This window comes from Balaenoptera ricei, chromosome 11, assembly GCF_028023285.1.
Source record: "Balaenoptera ricei isolate mBalRic1 chromosome 11, mBalRic1.hap2, whole genome shotgun sequence".
NCBI lineage: Eukaryota > Metazoa > Chordata > Mammalia > Artiodactyla > Balaenopteridae > Balaenoptera > Balaenoptera ricei.
Window position 1 is genome coordinate 74,309,801 of NC_082649.1, and position 21,504 is coordinate 74,331,304.

The window sequence follows — 21,504 nt, forward strand, 5'->3', positions numbered from 1 at the left end:
CTGTGCTCTACCAGCTGGCCTTAAAAAAAAAAAAAAAGACTTGCAAAACTGGTTTTGCGATTAGCTTTGATTCACAGTATACTTTGTGTATTTGGGGAAAATAAACTGTAGTTTTTATGAGTACCCTTTTCCATGTCCAGTCATTTATGAATGCCTCCTGCTTTTCAAATTGTTGATTCAAGTGTTGCTTAAACAATTCTTTCTGTAGAACTAGAAAATCACCCCCACTAACCCAGGATTATGAAGTGTCCCTTAGTTTTTTAAATGCTGTAGCTTTGGTTAGATGCAGATTGAATTTTGTAACTCAAGCTTGGTAATTCACACAGTGAAGATTTTACATAAATCCCTTTTTAAAGTGACAAGGCATATTCTAGCTTAGTAGAGACAAAAGTTGTGAGTCTAAGAGAAAGGAATGTGATGTACATACACCTTCACCTATATAGTGACCGTATCTTACTTCAGCAGGGCCTTGTACTAGCCACTAAGGTTAATGCAGTCAGGATAAACACCGGATGTTAAAGGGAGACTCATGCCCATTTTAAGAGCATCTGGGGAAAAGGAAAGAGGTGGTGTTCAGCCCCACAGTTAGGAGACACGGTTTTAAGAAAGGTCATTTCTATTGGTATGGCTAAAAATATAATCTTACAAATGTGTGATAGCTGCACAGTATCCAAGTGAGAAAGTCTGGTGTAAAAATTGAAAATTTTTGAGTTAAACATGACAAAGATAAAGTTTAAGCTATGGCCAAGTAACTGAGCATAATACGTGTTTTCAAAGTAAATATAGTTCTGGATTAACAACAAGACAGAAAGGTAAAATAGGAATAATTTGCCCCTCTGCTGCACACCGTACTAACATATCAATATGATTTCAGGGCCTTCTCCAGAAGCAAAGAGAGTTGGAAACTAATCTCATGCCTTTAGCTGCAAATCAAGAAGAGAATTTCAGTTCATTTTAAATGTAGAAAATCAAATCCTTTACATTTGATTTGTCTTCCAAATTATAAAATGTGGTTGGTTGTTGCTTAACTGTATTTATCAAATAGCCTAGATTTCTTTTTAAAATGCTTATTTAAAACTTGTACATTATGTAGTAAAATGCTGTGTGTATATATATATATTTAAAAACAATAAAACAAGACACTTTTGTAAAAAAGCTTAGTAGTTAAAAAAAAAATTTTTTTTTTTCTACTCATCACAATGTGGGTATTTATCTACTTACCTTAACAGAGTCTGGAGTTTACAGTGTTCTTCCACACTTTTTACATGTAGCTTAAAAATACCACTTACATATTTTGCTCTATAAAAAGATTTTAAAGAGTAGAACTCAAAGTTCTTTTGAGGTGCCAAAGGAAAGTCTGACATACTTACTTTTACTAAAATAGCCCAGATTCAGTTTAGGCTTACGTGGAAATTTTTTTAAGTGTTTTTTTTTAATGACTTCTTTTATTGTAGAAACCACAGTTTTCAAAAACATTTACAAAAGTTTGTATTAGTAATGGAGAGGCAGTTAATTAGCAATACATATGGATTTAAAATTTATCTTCACCATGTACTTTTATCTGGGAATTTAAAAAGTTAGCTTTAGTATATAGCACTTAAGTGCTTACCACCTGAAAAATATACTTACATTTTTCTAACAATTTAAAAATCTATAGCAAAAAGTTTGTTTCAAATTGTTTAATGCCTTTAATAACCAAATTCAGTTTCATATTTCAAAAGATAGATAGGTTTTTGTTTAAGTCAAGGACCACACAAGCACTGAAAATTGTAATTATCAAATATTCTCAAATAAAAGTTTGACCAAAATTTTAGCAACAGGTGATTTTACATGGTTAAGTCTAAAAATAAAAAATAATGCTGCCTGGTGTTAAGTCCTAAGTCCTATATGTACATAGTTTTATCATCTAAATGAAATGGCTTTGTTCAGTAAATCTTGAGGTATTGAGAGCCAAAATCCTGTAAATATTAACATCACTGGCTTATACCTGTGTAAAAACACTATACAAAAAAGCTTAAAATAAATGCATTAGTTGATAATGTCATTTCAGCAAAAGTAGCTGGGATCATCTGACATTAGAGGAGGGAAAAAAAGTAAAGCCAGTATTGTTCACTATCCTTTTGCAACTATCTAGTTTCATATATAAAACAGGCTTCAATTTGAAGCCAAAGTACAGATGACATATAAGTGTAAAACTTAAAAGTGCCAATATGAGATAATTCAAGTACAATATATGTTAAAAATATATATATTTATTTCAATTTTCAGATGCTTCAACTGTTACAGGCCATCATGATTTAAATAAGAGGGAAAAAAACATTTGCGAAAGGAAAAGAAACCTTTTGTTTAGAGAATGAAATATAAATTGTTAAGTCACTTTTAAGAAACAGAAAAAAGTCCATAACAACAACCTACTTTAAAAAAAAAAAAGTTACTGTAATTAATTATTTCTCTTTTGAAAACGGCCTGGAACAATCACTTTTCCACCAACTTAATGGAGATGGAGTTTTCTCTCTATCCAAGTTTTGAGTATAAGCAGATAAAAAGTAATTTTCACTTTCTTGAGACTGACTTGATGAAAGGGCATATGGTGTCCCCAAAAATGTCTGATGAGTGAGAACATTAAAATGACTAAACTGATGGGACATATTTAATTGACTGTGATAAACCTGAAAGTTGCTATATGAATCCTGTTCAGCTGAATTACTGTTCTCTCCTTCAGAGCATACTATATCAATAGAAGCTCTCTCTTCAGAATCAATTTGATAAGTCTTCTCTTCTAATAAACTTTTTTGCAAGTCAAGAGACGATTGCAACTCAATTTGAATATTCTTTTTTTGATCTGTTCCACGTGATCCTTTGGTCTCTTTCTCCAGTATTTCTGAATGAAAATTGCTGCATACTTCTATGTGTGAGATTTCATCCCCTGAATCCAGAGACATATCCTCTTCGTCCTTTTCATCGTTTTCTAAAAGAGCTACATTTAAAAAACAAAAAGTCCTCCTCTATTGAAATACACAATTTGTTTAAGTTTTAAAATTATACACTACTCACACAATATAATGCGTCAGGGTCTGCAAGTCCACAATCCCTTAAAGCTTGGTCTTCTGCCACAAGTTCACTTAGTCACAACACTCACACTAGGTGTGAATGTCCAGATAATCCGATGCTAAAAGCTTCTGCGAAATGTGTTCACGTTTAATGTTGGGAAATCCCAACTCCCAGCTCCAAAGGGGTTAATGTCAAAACAGCATCTAAAGTTATACGGTAATTCAGTATTCGACAAGACAAATATAAAATAAAAATTCTGACATCTAGCTTCATTGGATTACTACTAAACTGGTTAGCTGTATCAAATGTTCGAACATCTCTGCTTTTTCTCAAAAACAAAAGTACATCTTTCATTTTACATAAAACCTGGAACCAAAGCAGAGGCCATCTCACAAAAGACTAAAGCTATGGATATTTCTACTACCTTGTAATTAAACTGCTTTAATTCACAACAGAAGCCAATAAAGCTTACATACCCTCAAAAAGAAAATGCCTACTCTATAGTATGCAGTCTACATTAACTCGAACAGCTTATATTGACTATAGTATAATAAATGAGCAGATTCTGTGTATGCTAAGTAAAAGAATGATAAATGCCTTGAAACATTTCCCCTGAAGCTGAGTTTACACTGAGGTGAGCAGTTTCAAAATTAGCATTTCATTATATGATATCAAAGCAAAACCATTCTTTTTCTGTCTGCCTTAAAGAAAATGAGAACTACTGAAAAGTTACCTGACTGTGACTCAAGATTCTCATTAGCACCAAGCAAAGGAAGGTTTTCTTCTGTGATTGAGTTGTGATAGCCCACAAGATTTTTAAAGTTTTGCATAAAGTCTTCAGCAGTCGCAACCACTATTCCATTATCAGTATAACTGGAAAGCATCTTGATACTCTTTTCTAAATTGAAAAAAAAAAAGAAAAAGTTGAGTATAAAACACTTATATAAAATGATAATGCCTGCCTCCAGCCCTCACAAAATCCTTTCCTCCACATTTTCAGAAACACCCAACACAGTCCCACAAAATCCTTTCATACACATTCCTGTATTCACAGTAGAAAGCTTAAGAGCACTCACTCTCTTTACCTGTTAAAAAGACTATGTGTCGTTGTTGTATGTTTTGAGCCTGAAGTCTGATAAGGCAATCCAATTCCGGAGCATTCCGAGTTTGTGAATCACAGTTGTGGTATGACAAAATTTCAACCAGATGTTTCTTCTGATAGATATTCAGAAGGGTCAACAGACTCAGAGCTTTAGCATTCAATCTGTGAAATTAAGTAGTTCAGTATCTGTATCTGCATTTCTAAAATTTAGTATGGACGTTTTCACTTGAAATTAAAGCCATAATTTCTCAATTGAGACAACTAACGACAACCGCACTGCTTAGCTCACTGCCTGATGTACAGGTGCTTCTTAGTAGAGGGAGAGCAGGAATTGTGCAACCACGGGTAACTCCAGGGGCTTTCTCTGGGTACAAAGCCTGAGGGCCAGCTATTCAGTTCAGACAAAAATCTCAACTTCTTACTTACTAAATAAATTACACTTCCCTTCAGCTTCACTAATTTAGAACTGTAATGAAAGGTGTAAAAGGACAAAAAAATATAAGTCTTTCCTTCAAAAAATAACATGGCTCTGAGCTATTTCTATACTTCCAGATGCAAGGCAACATGTGGTAGAAATTACTGGCTATTGTCAGGAAGATGACAGTACTAATTTGTAAAAGTTATACCTCCGGGCCTCAGTATTGCTATCTGTTATATAAAGATAAGACTTCCCCAGTGCCTCCTTCACATGATTTGAAGATAAAACAAGTTTTTAAAAAATGAAATACAATAAAAAGTTAAATAATTTAAAATTACTAAAGCCTGAATTTCCCTAAGTGTGTCCCATGGAATATCATAGGTATTAGAAGAAAAAAATGTTTTGTGGTCTAGGTTTCGGAAATGCTGACTGACAAAACGTAAAACAGGATCCTTAACTACAAAGTTTCTCAGATCTTCAAATGTGTAAATAAGTACATTATATGGACTCTAGTAGTAGGATATAGTATCCCAAACTCATCTGATTACAATAGTTATTTGCAGAGCCTCTCAAGGGACTAGTGCTCTAAGAATCACGTTTTGAGAAGTGACTTCTGGGCATGTTAGAAATCACTTATTACATAAATGAATGTCCTAATCATAGATCCCTTTATCATGTCAAGATTAATCCTTCTCTCATATGTGTAATATTATTAGATTAACAATTAGGAGAGGGCCTGATCTACTTGGCATATACAGTTCCATAAAAAAATAAAGAATGCTGATTATCCCGTTTTGATTATTATTCTAAACCCAAGTGGTAAAGTTTAAACCAATTTTATCTCTATACATAACTAGAACTTAAGCAAACCTCTACATAAACAAGAATACCATTTTCAAACAGGCTAGAATAATTCAGTATCTACATTCCCTTACAGCTGGCAAAAGACATCTGTGAAAACTGAGCAGCATCTATAATTTACAAACATACAAAAAAATAGCAAAATTCTGTGAACACAATGTTAAAATCAACAACCAATATATAGTTATTTTTCAAACCTTACCTGCCCAGTTCCTTTAGTTTTTTCTGAAATTTACAGTGGACTTTCCATTGCCATTTTCCTTCTGGAGTACTAAGTTCTTCGAGGAATGTCAAAAAATTTTTAAGGTTCTCTGTTAGAGATAATGAAGTTCATTTTAAATTCAATAAACAAGTCACCCACTCCACAACTGAATTAAGGAAGAAGTGTTTGTTGATACTATGTAGGAACACCTACTTTCCTATGTAGTATTTTCTTTCTCTTTTTTCCCCTCTAAGGGAGACAGATCTATATATCCTCTTTGAGATCTAAGAACATAACATCTACACACAAAAAAACAAAAACATGTTGATAACAATAACAAACCAAAAGTAATCCAAGTGAAGTAGATGCAGACAGCCCTGCTTTATACCAGACTTAAGAGGAAATTATTCGTAAAGAGTTAAAGAATGGGAAAGAAATCTGAGGTAATAAAAGCTCAAAGAAATGATAGAAATGTACTAGTTATCTGCCACTGGCAGAATGGACAATACATTAAAAAAGTATGAGTGAGTACTAATGAGAAAAACCTTGAAAAGACATAAGTTACATGCTACAAAGAATAAATAAATCTTACCAATTGTGATTACTTCTGGATTTAGAATGGATTCATCAGAAACGATAAAACCTCCAGATACAAATAACTCATTGTATGTGTGATTTTTAACATCATCCAAACTGTCAACACCAGCAAAACTAACACAAGGAAGCTTCTTTAAAGTCACCAAGCCAGGTACCTATTTAAATACCAAAATAAAAATAGAAATAAGGACAGACAGACTCAAGTGTGAAGTAACCTACAAGAGATGTACTATGGCTCACCTATATTAGTGTGTTGCCTCTGCAAAGTCAAGCACAAAAACAATGTTTCCAACATTATTTCCAAATATACAAACCAACATTTATGTACTGGGCATCTATCTATCTACCTTGAACAGAACACTCTAAGGAAGAGGCACTTAACAAGAGACCTGGAAACAGAGAATGACAAATGCTAACCTGCCTGGCCCTGTGAGTACAGTCCGAATTCAAATGAGGCAACAGCCTACGGACTGAAACAGGAAAGACTTCAAAGAGCAGTAGGACTTGAGATAGGCTCCTAAGACTAGATGGGGTACCTCCAAATCCAAGGGAAAGGGGGACTGCTTCAGCAAAGGGGGGGGTACAAACAGGTTTTACCTAGGACATACAAATGAAGGTGATAACAATATAAAGAGAGTCAGCAGACCCAATGGCATTCAAGGAGTCAGTATTCTTAGTCTTCACTATTTAAGCAATAGGTAAGATCTGTGATATGCCACAATTTAAAATTTTGCAGAGGTATAAATATGAATCTCATGAGCTGATTCACGGAGGGTAGTTTAGGTCTCAAGTCCTAAACCTCCCAACCTCGAAGTTTTATCTCCTTTAAAGCTTATGAGGATATTTTAAAAACAAACAGCTTTAGTCTCAAAGATAGTAAGGATTTTTTACAACCAAAGTAAGTAAAGAATTCAACTTAACAGTCTACCTTGTGAATGAAACCTGCAATGTCTTCATTTTGAATAATAATCAATAGTTTATCTAATTTTGATCTTCTTTCCAAAAACTGTTCTGGATGACACTCTGTATTGCCTAATTTGATAAGATATTCCTGTTAAAGAAAAAAAACTAAATCAACATTTAAAAGCTTTTTTGCAAACATCCATTTAACACGAGAAATGCAAGATAAAGTGGTTAAGTTTAACTACTACTAGACCACTATTAATGATGCCCTTACACTAGGGACCTCAGAGATCATCAAGTCCACTCTTAGAGAAGACTCTGAAGCTCAGACCTTAAATGGTCACAGTCACGATGTTATGATGCTATGCAGTCAAAGCCAAGTAAATGCTAGCTTGGGGTAACAGAACCAGAAAAGCAATGGATTAGCCCAGGCTCTTAACTCTTATTACTTATTCTGGGCAATCCAGAGCTCAGTCATGAACCACTCCCTCACTCCCATTTTCCTTTCCTTTTGAAGCAGGCCCTTGATTATATGCAGCAGTGTTACCAGTATACTCCTTCAGAGTTAAAAAGCACTTTTACGACTACTGTAGCTCCTTTAACTCACAACAGCCCCAGGATCATTCATACAGAGCTTCAATATGTACAACGTTACTTACATATTAATTAGCCATGCCTGTCAAGTTTACACCTTCAAACAAAACACTCTCCCATCTAACACATCCTTCCATGCTGGTGACACGGTACTACCTTTCAAAGGACACAAGATAGCCAGTCCCAGCAGAATTCTCTTTGCTTGCTGGGGGAATCCTGAACTCTGAAGCAAACTGCAGGATTCTGAAGGTCACATTCCTCATTTCACAGATACAGGAGCAGATTAATTTTCTCAAGGTTGGCACGCTGGTTAGATAACCATACATCTAAACCAAGGTTGCCTCACAACCAGTCTTTCAAGAGCTGTCTACAAGTGTCACACCCAAAGAGGGTGTTTCTGTGCAGCCCTAAAGAAGCATCTTCTGCAGTGTTTGATTTTGCTCTAACTTCTAAAGCCTCTGGGCAAATCTCAGAGCAGTTTACAATCAAGTTATGAAAAAGTAAATTACTGTCTGATAGGCCTGCTTGTAATTTTTGGTCTTTTTACATTAAGAAATTTTAAATGCAAGTTTGTGTTAAATAAGACAGTTTAACTCATAAAGTAACAAATCAATTTGACTCCAGAAATATTTAGGAAGTTTAAAATTTTATTCATAAAGTCCTGTACTATACTGTAACATTTCTGCTAGAAAATTTCCAATGGATATTGATTAAAAGAATTAAAGTTCTGATCTGATTTCCTATCATATTTATAAAACACACAGCATCCTTTTCCTCTTCTACATAAAATAAATAGCAGAAATAGGATCTATTCTAAGCCAGAATGGATTGAAAGCACCATTCGTAAGTAAACACATTTCCCACAAGTGTGTTACAATCAATTTTTAAAATGCAGTGGGAGGAGATGGAGTAATGGTGAGCACACTGGGAACTGTGCCCAACCCACTCTCTCATCTAGCCCTACACCACCACGCAGCTATGCCCCAAAGAGCTGGAAACATGTTGCTGGGGGTGGAAGAATGTTGAGAAGCTCAATGTTCAATCATACAGGGCAAAAATGCAACCAAGAAATTCCTGGTAAGTCTGGTTTCATCCTCCCAAGAAACTACAGGGAATTGGTAAAGGCAGCACACTGAGCACTCTGCTGCCCCCATTTCCATGCTCTTCACGTCCTCATGAGCACATCACATGAAACATGCTGACGTCAAAGAGATCCTCAAACTGACAAAGGCTCAGGACATGTCAAAGCATGGAGTTTCTGGGCCACTCTGGCTATATGCCACTTATTTATAGCCCCCTCTGCTTCCTCTAACTAAAAAAGCAGAAACTTAATCATGGTAAGTAAATTCCATAAATAGGAGCAGGCATTTATTTTAAAAACTAAGGCATTCCCTTAAGGAATTAAAATGCTACACAGTTTAGTGAATACTAATTGGCAACATTAAACCACTAATATAATTGTCCCATAAATTACGTATCTATTGTTACAGATTTTACATACCTGTCTCTATGTGTGTATTTTTTTAAACCAAATGCCTGAAACGCCTGTCTACTCCATAGCTTCAGTACAAAAAACATACCTTGCAAGGAGGAATCTTTCATGATTGGGCAAGTGTTTCAGGATCACCATGTTTTTTGATAATAAGGGCTATTGGGAAATCTGGCATGACCAGGGCATCAAGAAATGCCAAAAGATATCATCATTAGGTCATCCTGGACAGTTTTTTTTTTCTACCTGATTGATAAAACCCCCTGAGGTAAACACTGACAACTTCCTTTATTTCTCTGCATCTTTCCCTCCCCTTTGTTAAAAACCCAGTAAGAAACATTGAAAATCTTTAAATCAACAATTTAAAGGTATCTGCAATATGTATACAACTGGTCTTTAAAATGACACTATCCAAAACAAGATTAAAAATTCTAAGATATTTAGATCACCAGTTCTAAATTCAATTAAACTTACTAGTCTTTTATTCCACTCTGCATTAAATTATGAAAATAATATGGTCAACACCTAAAAACAAACAAAAATCCATTTTATAGAGGTCAGAGCCAACAAGAGAAGTTTAGACAGCATTACAATTACCTTCTCAGTTAGTTACCTTTATTTCTTTACAGAGCACACTCTCCTCTTCTTCATGAATATAAAATTTCACAGTATTTTTCTGGACATCTTTCATGATTTTAACCAAACTGTTAAATACTTCAGGTTCTAACTGGCTTATAAAATTTGAAAGAGCTGGTTGGGCAGAAATGTTTACATCACTGGGCGATTTTGTTTCTTTTTCTACTGGTTCCCGGGCAGTATGACCAGGTACAGTATGATCAGAAGTCACCACTGGCTCTGTGGCATGGTGTGGCTGGTTCACTTCTGCTTCAGTTAAACCCAAAGTCGAAGAGGAATGCTGCTCATTAGAGTTGGTGTCTTTCACAGGATCACTACCAAGTGGCTCAAGGAGGTGTTTATTGTTGAAGTCGCTTGAGGAAACTGGTATGACATGCCTTCCCAAAGGACTCAATGCTGTCTTAGTACCAGAATCATTAGGACTGACTGCTGGCAAATTCCCACCCTTGGCTGATGCTTTGATAACAGTATTTAGTTTCTCATGCAAGCCATCTACAAACTCCTGTACACCAGCTTTGGAAGTCTTAGAATATATGAACTCAGAAAACCGTTTCATCTTCTCTTGTGTTGAAAAGATAGGTGTGGAAATTCTGCTGACATATGAAACATTCTTCTGCTTCAGAATCTCTTCTATCTTCCTAGAAAAGAGACTGTACTCTCCTAACACTGTCCTTTCTGTGGTTTCACTCATTGCAGGCGGTTCTGCTGCTGGCACACACTGCTCCTCCACTGTCACCACCTGACCTGTCAACACGTCATCCTCAGTGGTGCCCTTTAGTGTGTCTGTAAATGGAGAGGATGGAAACTGGTAATCAGAACTTCTCTGTCTACTTATTACCCGAGGGTCGTTAGGAAAGGCCTCCTGTGGTGGCAGACACACCAGTTGTTCTTCTGGTGATTTCATACCTATATGGGAAGAGTTTATTATTACAAAAGCAATCCAAAATAATAACATCCGAAAATACAAACTCATAAATAAGGGAAAAAAATGCCAGGTCAAGTATATATTTAGAACAAACTATGCATCAGAAGGTAGAATAAAAACCTCAAATAATGGTGTGAACCTATTTCCTATGTGCCCTACTTACTTATGGCTGGTCTTTGTATTTCAATAGCTAGAGTGACAAGTTTGAATGTTACTTTCTTTGATTGCTTTTGAAGTATTCAAACAAGGGCCAATTTAACATCAATACAAATTAAGTCACTTGTTTATTTCTGCTTCCCTACCTTTCTGTAGATCTGACCTTAACAGACATGCTTTAAGCAGAATGGTCAGTTGTAATGGCTTGCTCAACCCCTGTATTCTTTGCCAATTCTTTACCACTATGGTAATACCCTCTTAATAGGAAAATTTTGAGTGTAAGGCAACTGAAAGAATGCCAAGCTGAAATGCTGTGGGAATAAGTCGTCAAGAGTTGCATTCAGGATCTAGGATAATTAATTTTATCTGTTTTCAGATTTGCTCTTACATATGGGGTTGCTTAGTGGATTTGCTACAATGTTAGGGACTTGAATTTATCAGGAAAAGAAAGTCTCAGTCATATAGAAAGAGAACACATTTCATAGCTGCATTAACTTAACAGTAATACTTTTGATAGCACTTTTGTTAAGTATTTTTATTTTGTTTGGAAATCATTCCAAGAGAAATCATAATAGCTATTACCCCATGAGATGAAGAGATCATCAAGCTAGCTGATGCTAATGAAACTACGATAACCCGTGATTCTTGACAACTAGCTCAATCCATAAGATCGTACTTTTTTCCACTCACAAATCCTAAATTCAAACACAGTATGTTCTTGAAACTACACTTCAAAACAGGAACCCTAAATCCCTTTTTAAAAAACATGGGGAAAATACATTTAACAGCAATTTAGAGTAATACTTTATTTCACGAAAAAACAAAATTTCATTATTTTTCCCTACAAGTTCATATTACACAATTTTATCCTTTAAAAAAGTACTAATTTTTCTTAAATCTTAGCCAACATTCCCTAACAAATTGCTGTTGTAGTATATAAAATGTTACCTCTAGATCGGAAAGTCCACACATAGGTATAGTTTTCAAAAATATAGTACTTTTAAGATATAGTGAACTCCCTCTTCAAGTCTACACCCAGGTATAGCAGTGTAACCCCTCTACAAAAAATTCAGTTTTGATTTTCCCTACACTCACACTTTTCTAAAGGTTTAAACAGCCTAACCAGCATTTAGTTTATAACATTTTGCTACCAACCCCAGTGGTTACCATGAACCACTGCAACCATTAAGTACTGCAAAGGCACCTGTCAGCATGGTAAGACCATACAGCAGGTCTGTAGATCAAAGAAGAGAAGGGGAGCAAAATATCCAATGTACCAAGGTAAGAATTACAACTGTATGAAATTGATAAACCAGAAAATTCAACTTCCATAAAATAATTCAGGAATACTGAATGCCCTTCGTAAATCTGCAACATGGGGTTTAGTGCACATACAAAATGTCAGGATGAGTACATAAGAAATCTGTAACAGGGAACTCCTTGGCGGTCCAGTGGTTAGGACTTGGCGCTCTTACTGCTGGAGCTCAAGTTCAATCCCTGGTTGGGGAACTAAGATCCTGCAAGTTGTGCAGCGTGGCCAAAAAAAAAAAAAAACCACGAAAAAATAAAATCTGTAACAGAGGTTGATCAATGGGGTGAAACTAAGTGTCTGGCCTAGGGGTGGAAGACTTATATTTTGAAGTAGTTTTGTACTTCTTGAATTAGGTACCATGTCAAATAAAATGTCTTACTTGCATCTTGTAAAACAAATGAGTTGGGGAGGACCACGTGTAATTTTAAAACTTCTGAATGGTTTATTATTAAAAATACTTGAATACATTCTCCCAAATATTTCAGCTATAGTTGAGACCAATAAACTTAGTCCTAAATTTTTTTTTCTAAAAAAAATTTTTTTTTAAATAACTGCACCACGAGGCATGCGGGATCTTAGTTCCCCAGCCAGGGATTGAACCTGTGCCCCCTGCAGTGGAAGTGTGGAGTCTTAACCACTGGACCACCAGGGAAGTCCCCCAGTAAGCTTATTCCTGAAGTGCTATGGATGAAGGAAATGTTTTTAAGCTGAAATATAACTTAAATCCACATGGGAAATTTTCCATATTAAAAAACTCTAAACCAAATCCCTTTGAAAATGCAAATGATCACTATCTAATCTTACTTTGTACAGATTTCCCCCATATAATTTTTATTATTAAGATGGACAACTTTATTATTTTAAAAATGTCTTCAATAAATGATTTAAAAGAAACACATGTCAATATCTATAATAATACATGTTTTCTACTAACTATCATTCAAGCATTGTGGTACTTTGACTTTTAAATGCAAGGGGAGTGGCGAGTTCTCAAAAAGTAGCATCACTTGGATTTTTATACTTTTAACCACAAAATATGAAGATGGTATGCCAAATAAAGACTGAAGATGTTGATGGAGCATTATGAAGCATAAACAAGATACCTGATTCTCCCAATGAGAAAGAATCACTGATAGAAGCAAAACTTACATGAATCTTCGACATATTGTTGTGTGAAAGAGCCAAAACCAAAAGAGGACATATGTAGCAGGTTCCATCTATCTTAAATTCAAGAGTAGGTAAAAACTAATGTATAGCAAGAGAAGTCAGATTAGTGGTTACGGTTTGGAGCAGGGAGAATACTGACTGGGAGGATGCAGAAGAAGACCTTCTGGGGTACTGAGAATGTTCTACATCTTGATTTGGGTGGTGGTCACCTAAGTGTTTACATATGTTAAGAATTCATCAAGCTGTCTACTAAAGATTTATGCACTTTCCTGTATGTCATATCAATACATCTGTTCTTCCCACTTTGTTTTTTTTCAATTGTCTTTTCCTAGGAGGAGACAAAGATCATCTTGAAGAAAACTATTAACTCAAAGTCTTTTTTTTAATTCCCAAAAGAGAGGAATAACCATAAAGATCTACTAAAATTAGTCATTTAGCTTTTCTTCTGAATAAAAAAACAACAACACAGGATTTCTGAAAGAGTAAGACAAAATGAAATGGAAGCAAAAAAGACCCAGACCAAACTCCAAGCAAGAAGAATCTGCCTATGGCCACCTGCAGGGATGCTGAATTGACTTGAGTTTAGACAAAAGAGACTGTCTTCTAGGCACCTACTACAACTAGCTAATCAGTAATATCTATAAATGTTTCTGGAATCCAAAAGTTTCCTAATCTCTTAAACTATCTGCAGAAATTAGCTTTACAATTAGCAAAAGAAGAATTGAGTCAAAAAAATTCAAGATTAGGAATAATGTACCTAAAAGATACATGGCCTCAACTCCTCGTATTTTTTAAATTTAAGAGAAACTTGAAGACTGCTTCTCATAAGATGTCCTGTAGAAATGGATTAAGAAAAATATTCTGGTCTTCCAAAGTCATCATATCAGATAGAATCTACTGTAGGTGAAAAAAACTTAATCTCTATGAATATTCAGTGACTCCCTTGAATACATTCTTTGTATAAGAATATTTGATATAAATCAATTAATGATTTAAATACAAATATGATATTGTCCAAATTTTCTGTAATTAACAGACTTAAACTGATGCCCTCCAGATAGAGGACCAGAACTGCAAGTAGCAATTCTGAAGAAGGGCACATTGGGAGGAAAAGCAAAGAGAGCCTTCTCACCTGGTGTTTGTTTCTCACCATGTTTCCCCAGCTGGTCTTCTGGGCTTCTTGCATTCCCTCCTGAGGGAAAGCATCCATTAGATTTGTAGACTCTCTTCAGGTACTGGTGACAACCTTTTAAAGCACCTTTCAGATAACCCCAAATGCTAACAAATTCAAGTATTCCCTCTTCTGCCTAAAATAATCCTGAAGGGTCATTAAGAAATGGGAAGTTGCTTCCCTTTCCATTCTGGTGATGATGGAATATCAACACCTAGATGTTGTGCCTTCAAATGGCTCTGAAACCAGCTATGAAGGTGTCTAAATGAGGAAAGTTAGGATAATCACCTTGTACAGACTACTTCCTTATTCTGTTTTTCCAACTCAAGCCAACTTCTCCAGGTCAGGAGTACCAGCTGCCGCTCTACGATCACTTCTAGGCCTCTTGCCCTCTCTGATAAGGTACTAAGTAGAGAATGGTGCTGAAGCCCATGGAAACTCATCAAGTTTTAGAAATTCTTTGCAGAGTCCTTGGAGGTCTCAGTAGCTTCTAGGTCACAAGCTAGAAAGTATATTTCAGTTGACTTTCTAGCAAAAACTGTTTGTTTTTTCTTTTTAAAGGTTAAATAAAGATCTAAGAATGGAAAAGATGTGCCCTGGAAATATTTCCCCAAATGCTTAGCTAACGAAGATGAATAAGAACTTGGAATATTAACAGTATCTGCATATGTGTGTGTATGTGTTTGTACAGAGAAATTAGAATACTGCAAAATGATCTTTCAACATCTGCTAAACTATTCTTGCCTCATCGTTCAATAAGTTTTCTAGGGATATTTACATGTAATCATTTCAGGCCATTCTCTACAATGATCCAATTTCTCTCAAATTATCCAATATTAAGAACTCAAATTTCTTTCAAATAGATGAACCTTAACATGACCACTTCTTAGACGACAGCTTGTGAAGTTTAATAATTTGAGAAGACAGCATTTAATTGGCTGCCCAAAGACCCTCATTTCATCTCTGTAGCTACCTCACCTTATTAGAAACACAATTTCTGACAACAATTTTCATTTGCAAGTTGCATGTTCAACTCCATAGGGAGAGTAACGATATTTTAAATCCCTCTGTTTTTAATAGGTTCTTTTGCAGATACTGACCAAGAACAGCAACACTCAATGATGAATATCACATTGCTCAAAAATAAGACACTGAAGATGTCAGAGTCAAGCAAGACCCAAGAGTGGAATCTAGAAAAGACAAAACGCTTCAGGAAACTGGTCCCTAAGTAAAACCAAGCAAACCTAAGTCCCAGTATACTTGTTCTTACCTGTAATTGGAATCAGTTTCCAATGTATTTCAGTCTCTTCAACATTATTTGACTTAGATTGTCTACGGAATCCATGTTCAATGGGAACAGTGGGACACAAACTGCAATCTTCAAAATTACTCATGTTAATTAAATCTGGATCCTAAAAATTAGAGTACAGATTCAATACCTTTCTTTTTAATTAATTTTAATGTCAAGAAAAAACAACTATTTTTTCACAGCAAATTCACAAACTTCAACCTAAACATTACAAACAAGTAAAATCAACATGGTGAAGTTATAATACTCTAATCTCAAACTAGAATATAATTTTTTCTCTCAAAACGTAATTGGTTGATTTACAGCAGAGGTTGGTAAACTTTTTCAGTAAGGCACCCAATATTTTAGGCTTTGCAGGCCAGATACTCAGCTCTGCCACTGAAATGCAAAAGCAGCCATAAACAATACCTAAATGAATGGGCATGACTGTGTTCCAATCAAATTTTAGTTACAAAAATAGGCAGTGGGCTGGGTTTGGTCCATGCCCCCATCAACACAATTTAGAGTTTTAAATATGTCAGGAAATGGTAACAATATAGGTTAGTTTCTTAGTGCCTACCTTACACATGCCCCCAACTGAGATCCCTGTCATCATCCTCCCCATAAAATAAATATCCCAAAACTACATGTAGAAAGCCTGGGGACATGCATATGACTTTTTAAAAAATTTTTTTTCTTTTGGCTGAGCCACGCAGCATACAGGATCTTAGGTTCCCTGATCAGGGATTGAACCCGTGCCCCCTGCGGTGGAAGCACAGAGTCTTAACCACTGGACCGCCAGGAAAGTCCCATGATGCATATGACTTTTACTCAAAGACAGGGAAGAGAAAATGGAAGAAACTAAATTAGGAACAAGTCTTTAGGAACATGGTGCCATCCTGGTACAGTTCCCCAAGTGATGCAACCACTTCTTGGGAAGGGGGGAGCTGGGGAGATTAGGCTACTTCTCAGCTAGATATCAGTACTCTAAGCACGTATCATAAACTGGATGCCCTGTCAAGCACGGGTGAGGGTCACCTCAGAGGTAATCCTAAAGGCCACTCATTTTCCATTGCATGAGAAATAGAAAGTATTCAACCTTGTTTCTAACTGGTACACTGACTTTGGTCACCTTATCTGCCTCACCTGTGGGTTCTGGTACTGCCAGCAGAAAGCCAGTGTTTTGAGGACTCAATTTTATTATGAAATGATAGAGAACTAACTCCCAGTAAGCCATTCCTGACAAATAGATTGTCCAGCCTTCACTTTATCACAATGGTAAATTTCAGACTACACATAAAGCTTATGAGCAGGAAGGAAAACACTTCTGCATTTATCTCTAACAAGGAATAACTTAGAAATACTATCCTGAACAGACACTATTACTGAAATGTGTATCATTTCTTTGTGAAAAGGAAAAACAAGCACACCCACATTCTCCCTTTTTTAATTCTTAAAAAAATTTTTTGGCTGTGCCATGCAGCATGCGGGATCTTAGTTCCCTGACCAGGGATCGAACCCGTGCCCCCTGCAGTGGAAGCGCAGAGTCCTAACCACTGGACCACCAGGGAATTCCCCCCACATCCTCCCTTTCATACACACATTCACAAAAGCAAACAAAGATAACCAAAAGATACAGGCTTACTTCTTTCAAATGTAGTTTATGGTCAGTGCCTACTTCACTGGTAGAAACAGCAACAGGATACTTTAAAGATGATGTATCAACTTCTAGCAGTGGGCTCTGAGTATCCTTAAAATGTGCATTTTCAATTTTTGCACAAGTAGGCTGCTCATATTCTTTCTTATCCAGGGTAGAGTTCAACTCATACTCATGCTTTTGCCTCATCTCTTCACGGGCATCATCAGAGTTCAATCCTAAGGCCTTGTTGACTGTGTCTGTCAGGGATGCATCAGAATGACGTGCATTTGCTAGTGTTTCTGATAGCCAATTAAACAACCTATGGATGTCAGCAATGCTAGAGTTAGAGGTATCCTGCTGCTGCCGTCTCAAGTCAGCATCATGCCCAAGTGAGCCAACAAGCTGTGGAGACTCTGAAGGGAAAAGAGAAAGAGCCATCTCTTAAAGTCTGGAAGGCAAGCATAAAAATAATATATATATATATACATACCTAAAAATTAATTATCATATAACATTTATAGGCAGGAACTCAATCAAACCACCTGCTTAGAGTTTACAAGTATATCCATCCCTTACTTTCCAAATATGACTGGTTCTAAAATTTTGCACATAGGTCAAAATTCCCATTAAATGAAGGTTTATTTTCATCATAATTTGAAAATTCTATTAAAAATGAGCTCAAATATTATGTTGGTAATATGGATAATATATAAATAACTGTACTGTAGTTACCTTAAACTCTACCACCAAAATCCTAAAATCAGTGAGGTACTTGACAACAGAAAAAATACCTACACAACGATTTTGCAAAATGTTAGAGAAGGGTATGCAGATTACTCTTAAATCTTCTAAAAATATAAAAACAACAAAAACCCATGACTTTATCTGATTTTGATCTCTCCCATAACATTCTGTACTTAAAATACTGGCTAACCTTTTCATAATCTAAGCTTTATCTTAAATGACTAGATTACTTAATTCATAACAAAGCTGAGATATTAGAGATACAAAATCACCCCAAAGAAATCTACACCAATCTTGCACTAAGAACAAAAAGGACTATGAGAGAAAACATGTTAGACATGGCTCCAAGCAGGTATAAATCTGGGTTATCTGCACCACCAGTATATTTAAAAACTTGCAAAGGGAGGAGACATTCAGAAAGGCATGTGCTTTAATACTGAAGCACATGAGGGTAGAGCCAGGGTAGATGTCAGGATTCCGATTTAGGTAGTGTATATGTACCACAGGCAAAAAAAAAAGTTAGAAACAACAGGGTACATACTGTATGATTCTAATTATATGAAATTATAGAGAAGGCAAAATAATCTATAGAGACAGCAGATCAGCAGTGGAGTGGAATGAGATAAACTACAAAGAAGAACAAGGCAACATTTGGGGGTAATGAAAAATGTCCTATATATTGGAGTAGTGGTAACACAGCTATAAAAAACTCATCAGACTGTGCACTTAAAATGAGTACATTGTATATAAATCATACCTTAAAAAGTTGATGTTAAAGGCAGTAGGGGAGACAGAAGGCTACCTCTTAATGAGTGGGCTCACCACCAAATTAAGATCAGAATGTTTTAAAAGTTAGAATCTAACCTTTAAATCTCTACTTTCAGGATCAGAAATAAAGTGTGCAAAATGACAAGAAACAAACACAAGTGAGAAACACCTAGATATGCAACTCGGACTATCACTAGTTCTACTTTAACCTATCTACCCCTTCTCCCCTGCCCCATTTCTCCTTTGATCTATTATAACCAGCATAGCTTTCCCACCATTTTAATTACTGAAAAAGCCTGATTTCCACCCACAAATATTTTTTCACACATACAAATTTGCCAATTATCAGCTAAAATGGTGCCAAAATTTAAGTACCTTGCCTATTATGTGTTCAGTGCTAGGAAATATAGCTGACTTTAGGAACAATGCTTGGAGTTAGTCAGAAGTGAGTTCAAACATGGATCAGTGAACTCATAACTTTAGGTAAAATTATTTAACTTCTCTGAGATGGTTTCCTCATCTATAAAATAAGGATAATAATGTCTACCAATCAAGAACTAAATGAGTCCACACATGTAAAGCAGCTAGCACATAGTAAGCACTTAACTCTCAAGACGCAGGTCAACAGTATTAGACAGTATGGATCAGTAAGCACCATCAGGTTCAGCACAGAGCAGAAATCCAGCATAAGCTAAAGGAGATGAAAACCATCAAGGAGGAGAACAGCCAGAAAGCTAAGGAGGGATATGAACTGTAAAGATATGAGGCTTGAGAGAAATGAAAGATGCTTCAGGAAAAAAGAAAGAAGTAAAGGGCTGACCATGACATATTCTGAGAAAAGTGCCTTAACCAAGGAGAGTGGGAAACATGGCTACCCAGGCTGGACATGGCCAGTCTGTAACAAAGCCTTGAAAAACGAATACAGAAGCTGAGATTGGCAGCAAAAGTTCCTTTACAAAAACAGGGGACTGCCGAGATTGGCTCTCAGGTTATAATTTGCAAACCCTTGTATGAGGAGAAAGGACAGAACTACTTTACTATGTTTTTGGTTGTTACTTTTATACTATATAAAAACAATTCTGATATTTTACCTTCATACAGGTGGCAATTTTCAGATAAATTACTGGTTTTGGCGAGCTTTCTCATATTTTCAGGTAGATCGTCAAGCTTCCTCTTTAAGACAGTTTTGCTTCTCATATCTTCTGTGTCTGAGTCCCCACTCACATTTTTTTTCCTACACTGAATTAAATTAATCAATTCTTTGACTCTATCCTTATCATAATCCAAAGAGTGAGATGACTTCTGCTTTCCAGGTGTAATAGTTTCACCCCTTGAGTTATTTCGTTTTCCGTATTTCATTTTTGTACCATTCATTTCTTCTTCTTGGCCTTCATAATCTGAAAGTGGACTAAACTGTTGAAGTTTTCTGTTTTCTTCAAATAGCTCTTTTAACTTATAAATAGGTAACTGATACATTTCAGGCCGAAAAATATAGGTATGCAAACAATTATCAATATGGGATTTATTTTTTGGAGCTGAATATAAGAATTTTTTATCGTCTAATCGTGAATCATATGGAAACATGATAAACTCTCGTTTACCTGAACCAAAACCTCGCTTAAAAAATTCACTTACATACTTTTCAACAACAGAATGAAAATTTATAGTATTTATATTTTTGAATTCCTTTCGACACTGAATCAAAGCAAACTGTAAAAATTGAGTTATTTTTAATACATCTGGCATGCTCTCATGTCTCTCCTGTGGTGCTGCACTGGTTGAACCTTTCTGTGCTGTAAACAAACAAAAAAGCAAATCATGTTAGCAATCAAGAAATTAGTCAAGTACAGATCTACATATCGTCAAAGCAATGTAACAACATCCATACATTAATGGTGGACCAAACCAGTATGTACCCTAATACATATATGTTATATAGGGATATATGAATAGCATGCTTCTAAGCCCAGGAACCTAAAATGGGCCAATAAGAAATTAAAACATGAAAACTGCAGAACATATTTTTAAAGGGAAAAACACCTGCCCATTGAAGATCTTCTTCATGTCCCTAGGCATCAACTGGTGGCAAGCAAAATGTAAGGAGAAATAAAGACCTGAGGCTCCTAGCAAGACTGTCCAGCAAACGACAGTAATGTCACTCCTCCCTGTTGTAACAACTTTGTCTCTATCTCTCTATCCCCATAAGCAGATACGTAGGCACTGAATGGTTACCACTGAGAATCTCATTTTTTTTTGGCCGTGCCACGCCGCTTGAGGGATCTTAGTTCCCCCGACCAGGGACTGAACCCGAGCCCTTGAAACTGAAAGCATGGAATCCTAACCACCGGACCACCAGGTTAAAAATGAAATTCTTGGGAATTCCCTAACAGTGAGAACTTTACCTTAAGACAGCATTAAAGTTCATTCTTAGAAATGGTGAATAGAAATGGTGTTCTCTAAAACAGTATGAAAATTCTTATT

At 35.9% G+C, this 21,504-nt stretch overlaps 2 protein-coding genes across 12 annotated transcripts in view; one reads left to right on the plus strand and one right to left on the minus strand.

The window, feature by feature from the left end:
• Nucleotides 1–1,135, plus strand: part of CCDC66 (coiled-coil domain containing 66) — a 50,223-nt gene extending 49,088 nt beyond the window's left edge. For all 4 annotated transcript variants that reach the window (XM_059939948.1, XM_059939949.1, XM_059939950.1 and 1 more), the window contains one exon: nt 875–1,135. In XM_059939948.1, the coding sequence (XP_059795931.1) occupies nt 875–958 (84 nt within the window). In that variant the 3' untranslated portion in view covers nt 959–1,135. The remainder of the gene's footprint in view (nt 1–874) is intronic.
• Nucleotides 1,136–1,660: 525 nt separating this feature from the next.
• The window catches only part of TASOR (transcription activation suppressor), a 48,803-nt gene continuing 28,959 nt past the window's right edge, over nt 1,661–21,504 (minus strand). Inside the window, exons 14-24 of one of the 8 annotated variants that reach the window (XM_059939942.1) lie at nt 20,115–20,816; nt 17,518–17,924; nt 15,855–15,996; nt 14,546–14,605; nt 9,831–10,636; nt 7,160–7,282; nt 6,227–6,386; nt 5,635–5,743; nt 4,137–4,315; nt 3,785–3,949; nt 1,661–2,977 (exon numbers count right to left, since the gene is read on the minus strand). In XM_059939942.1, coding sequence (XP_059795925.1) covers nt 2,445–2,977; nt 3,785–3,949; nt 4,137–4,315; nt 5,635–5,743; nt 6,227–6,386; nt 7,160–7,282; nt 9,831–10,636; nt 14,546–14,605; nt 15,855–15,996; nt 17,518–17,924; nt 20,115–20,816 — 3,386 coding nt within the window. In that variant the 3' untranslated portion in view covers nt 1,661–2,444. Of the gene's footprint in view, nt 3,255–3,784; nt 3,950–4,136; nt 4,316–5,634; nt 5,744–6,226; nt 6,387–7,159; nt 7,283–9,830; nt 10,760–14,545; nt 14,606–15,854; nt 15,997–17,517; nt 17,925–20,114; nt 20,817–21,504 lie in introns of all 8 variants that reach the window. The other 7 variants (XM_059939939.1, XM_059939945.1, XM_059939946.1 and 4 more) reach the window with 7 other exon arrangements.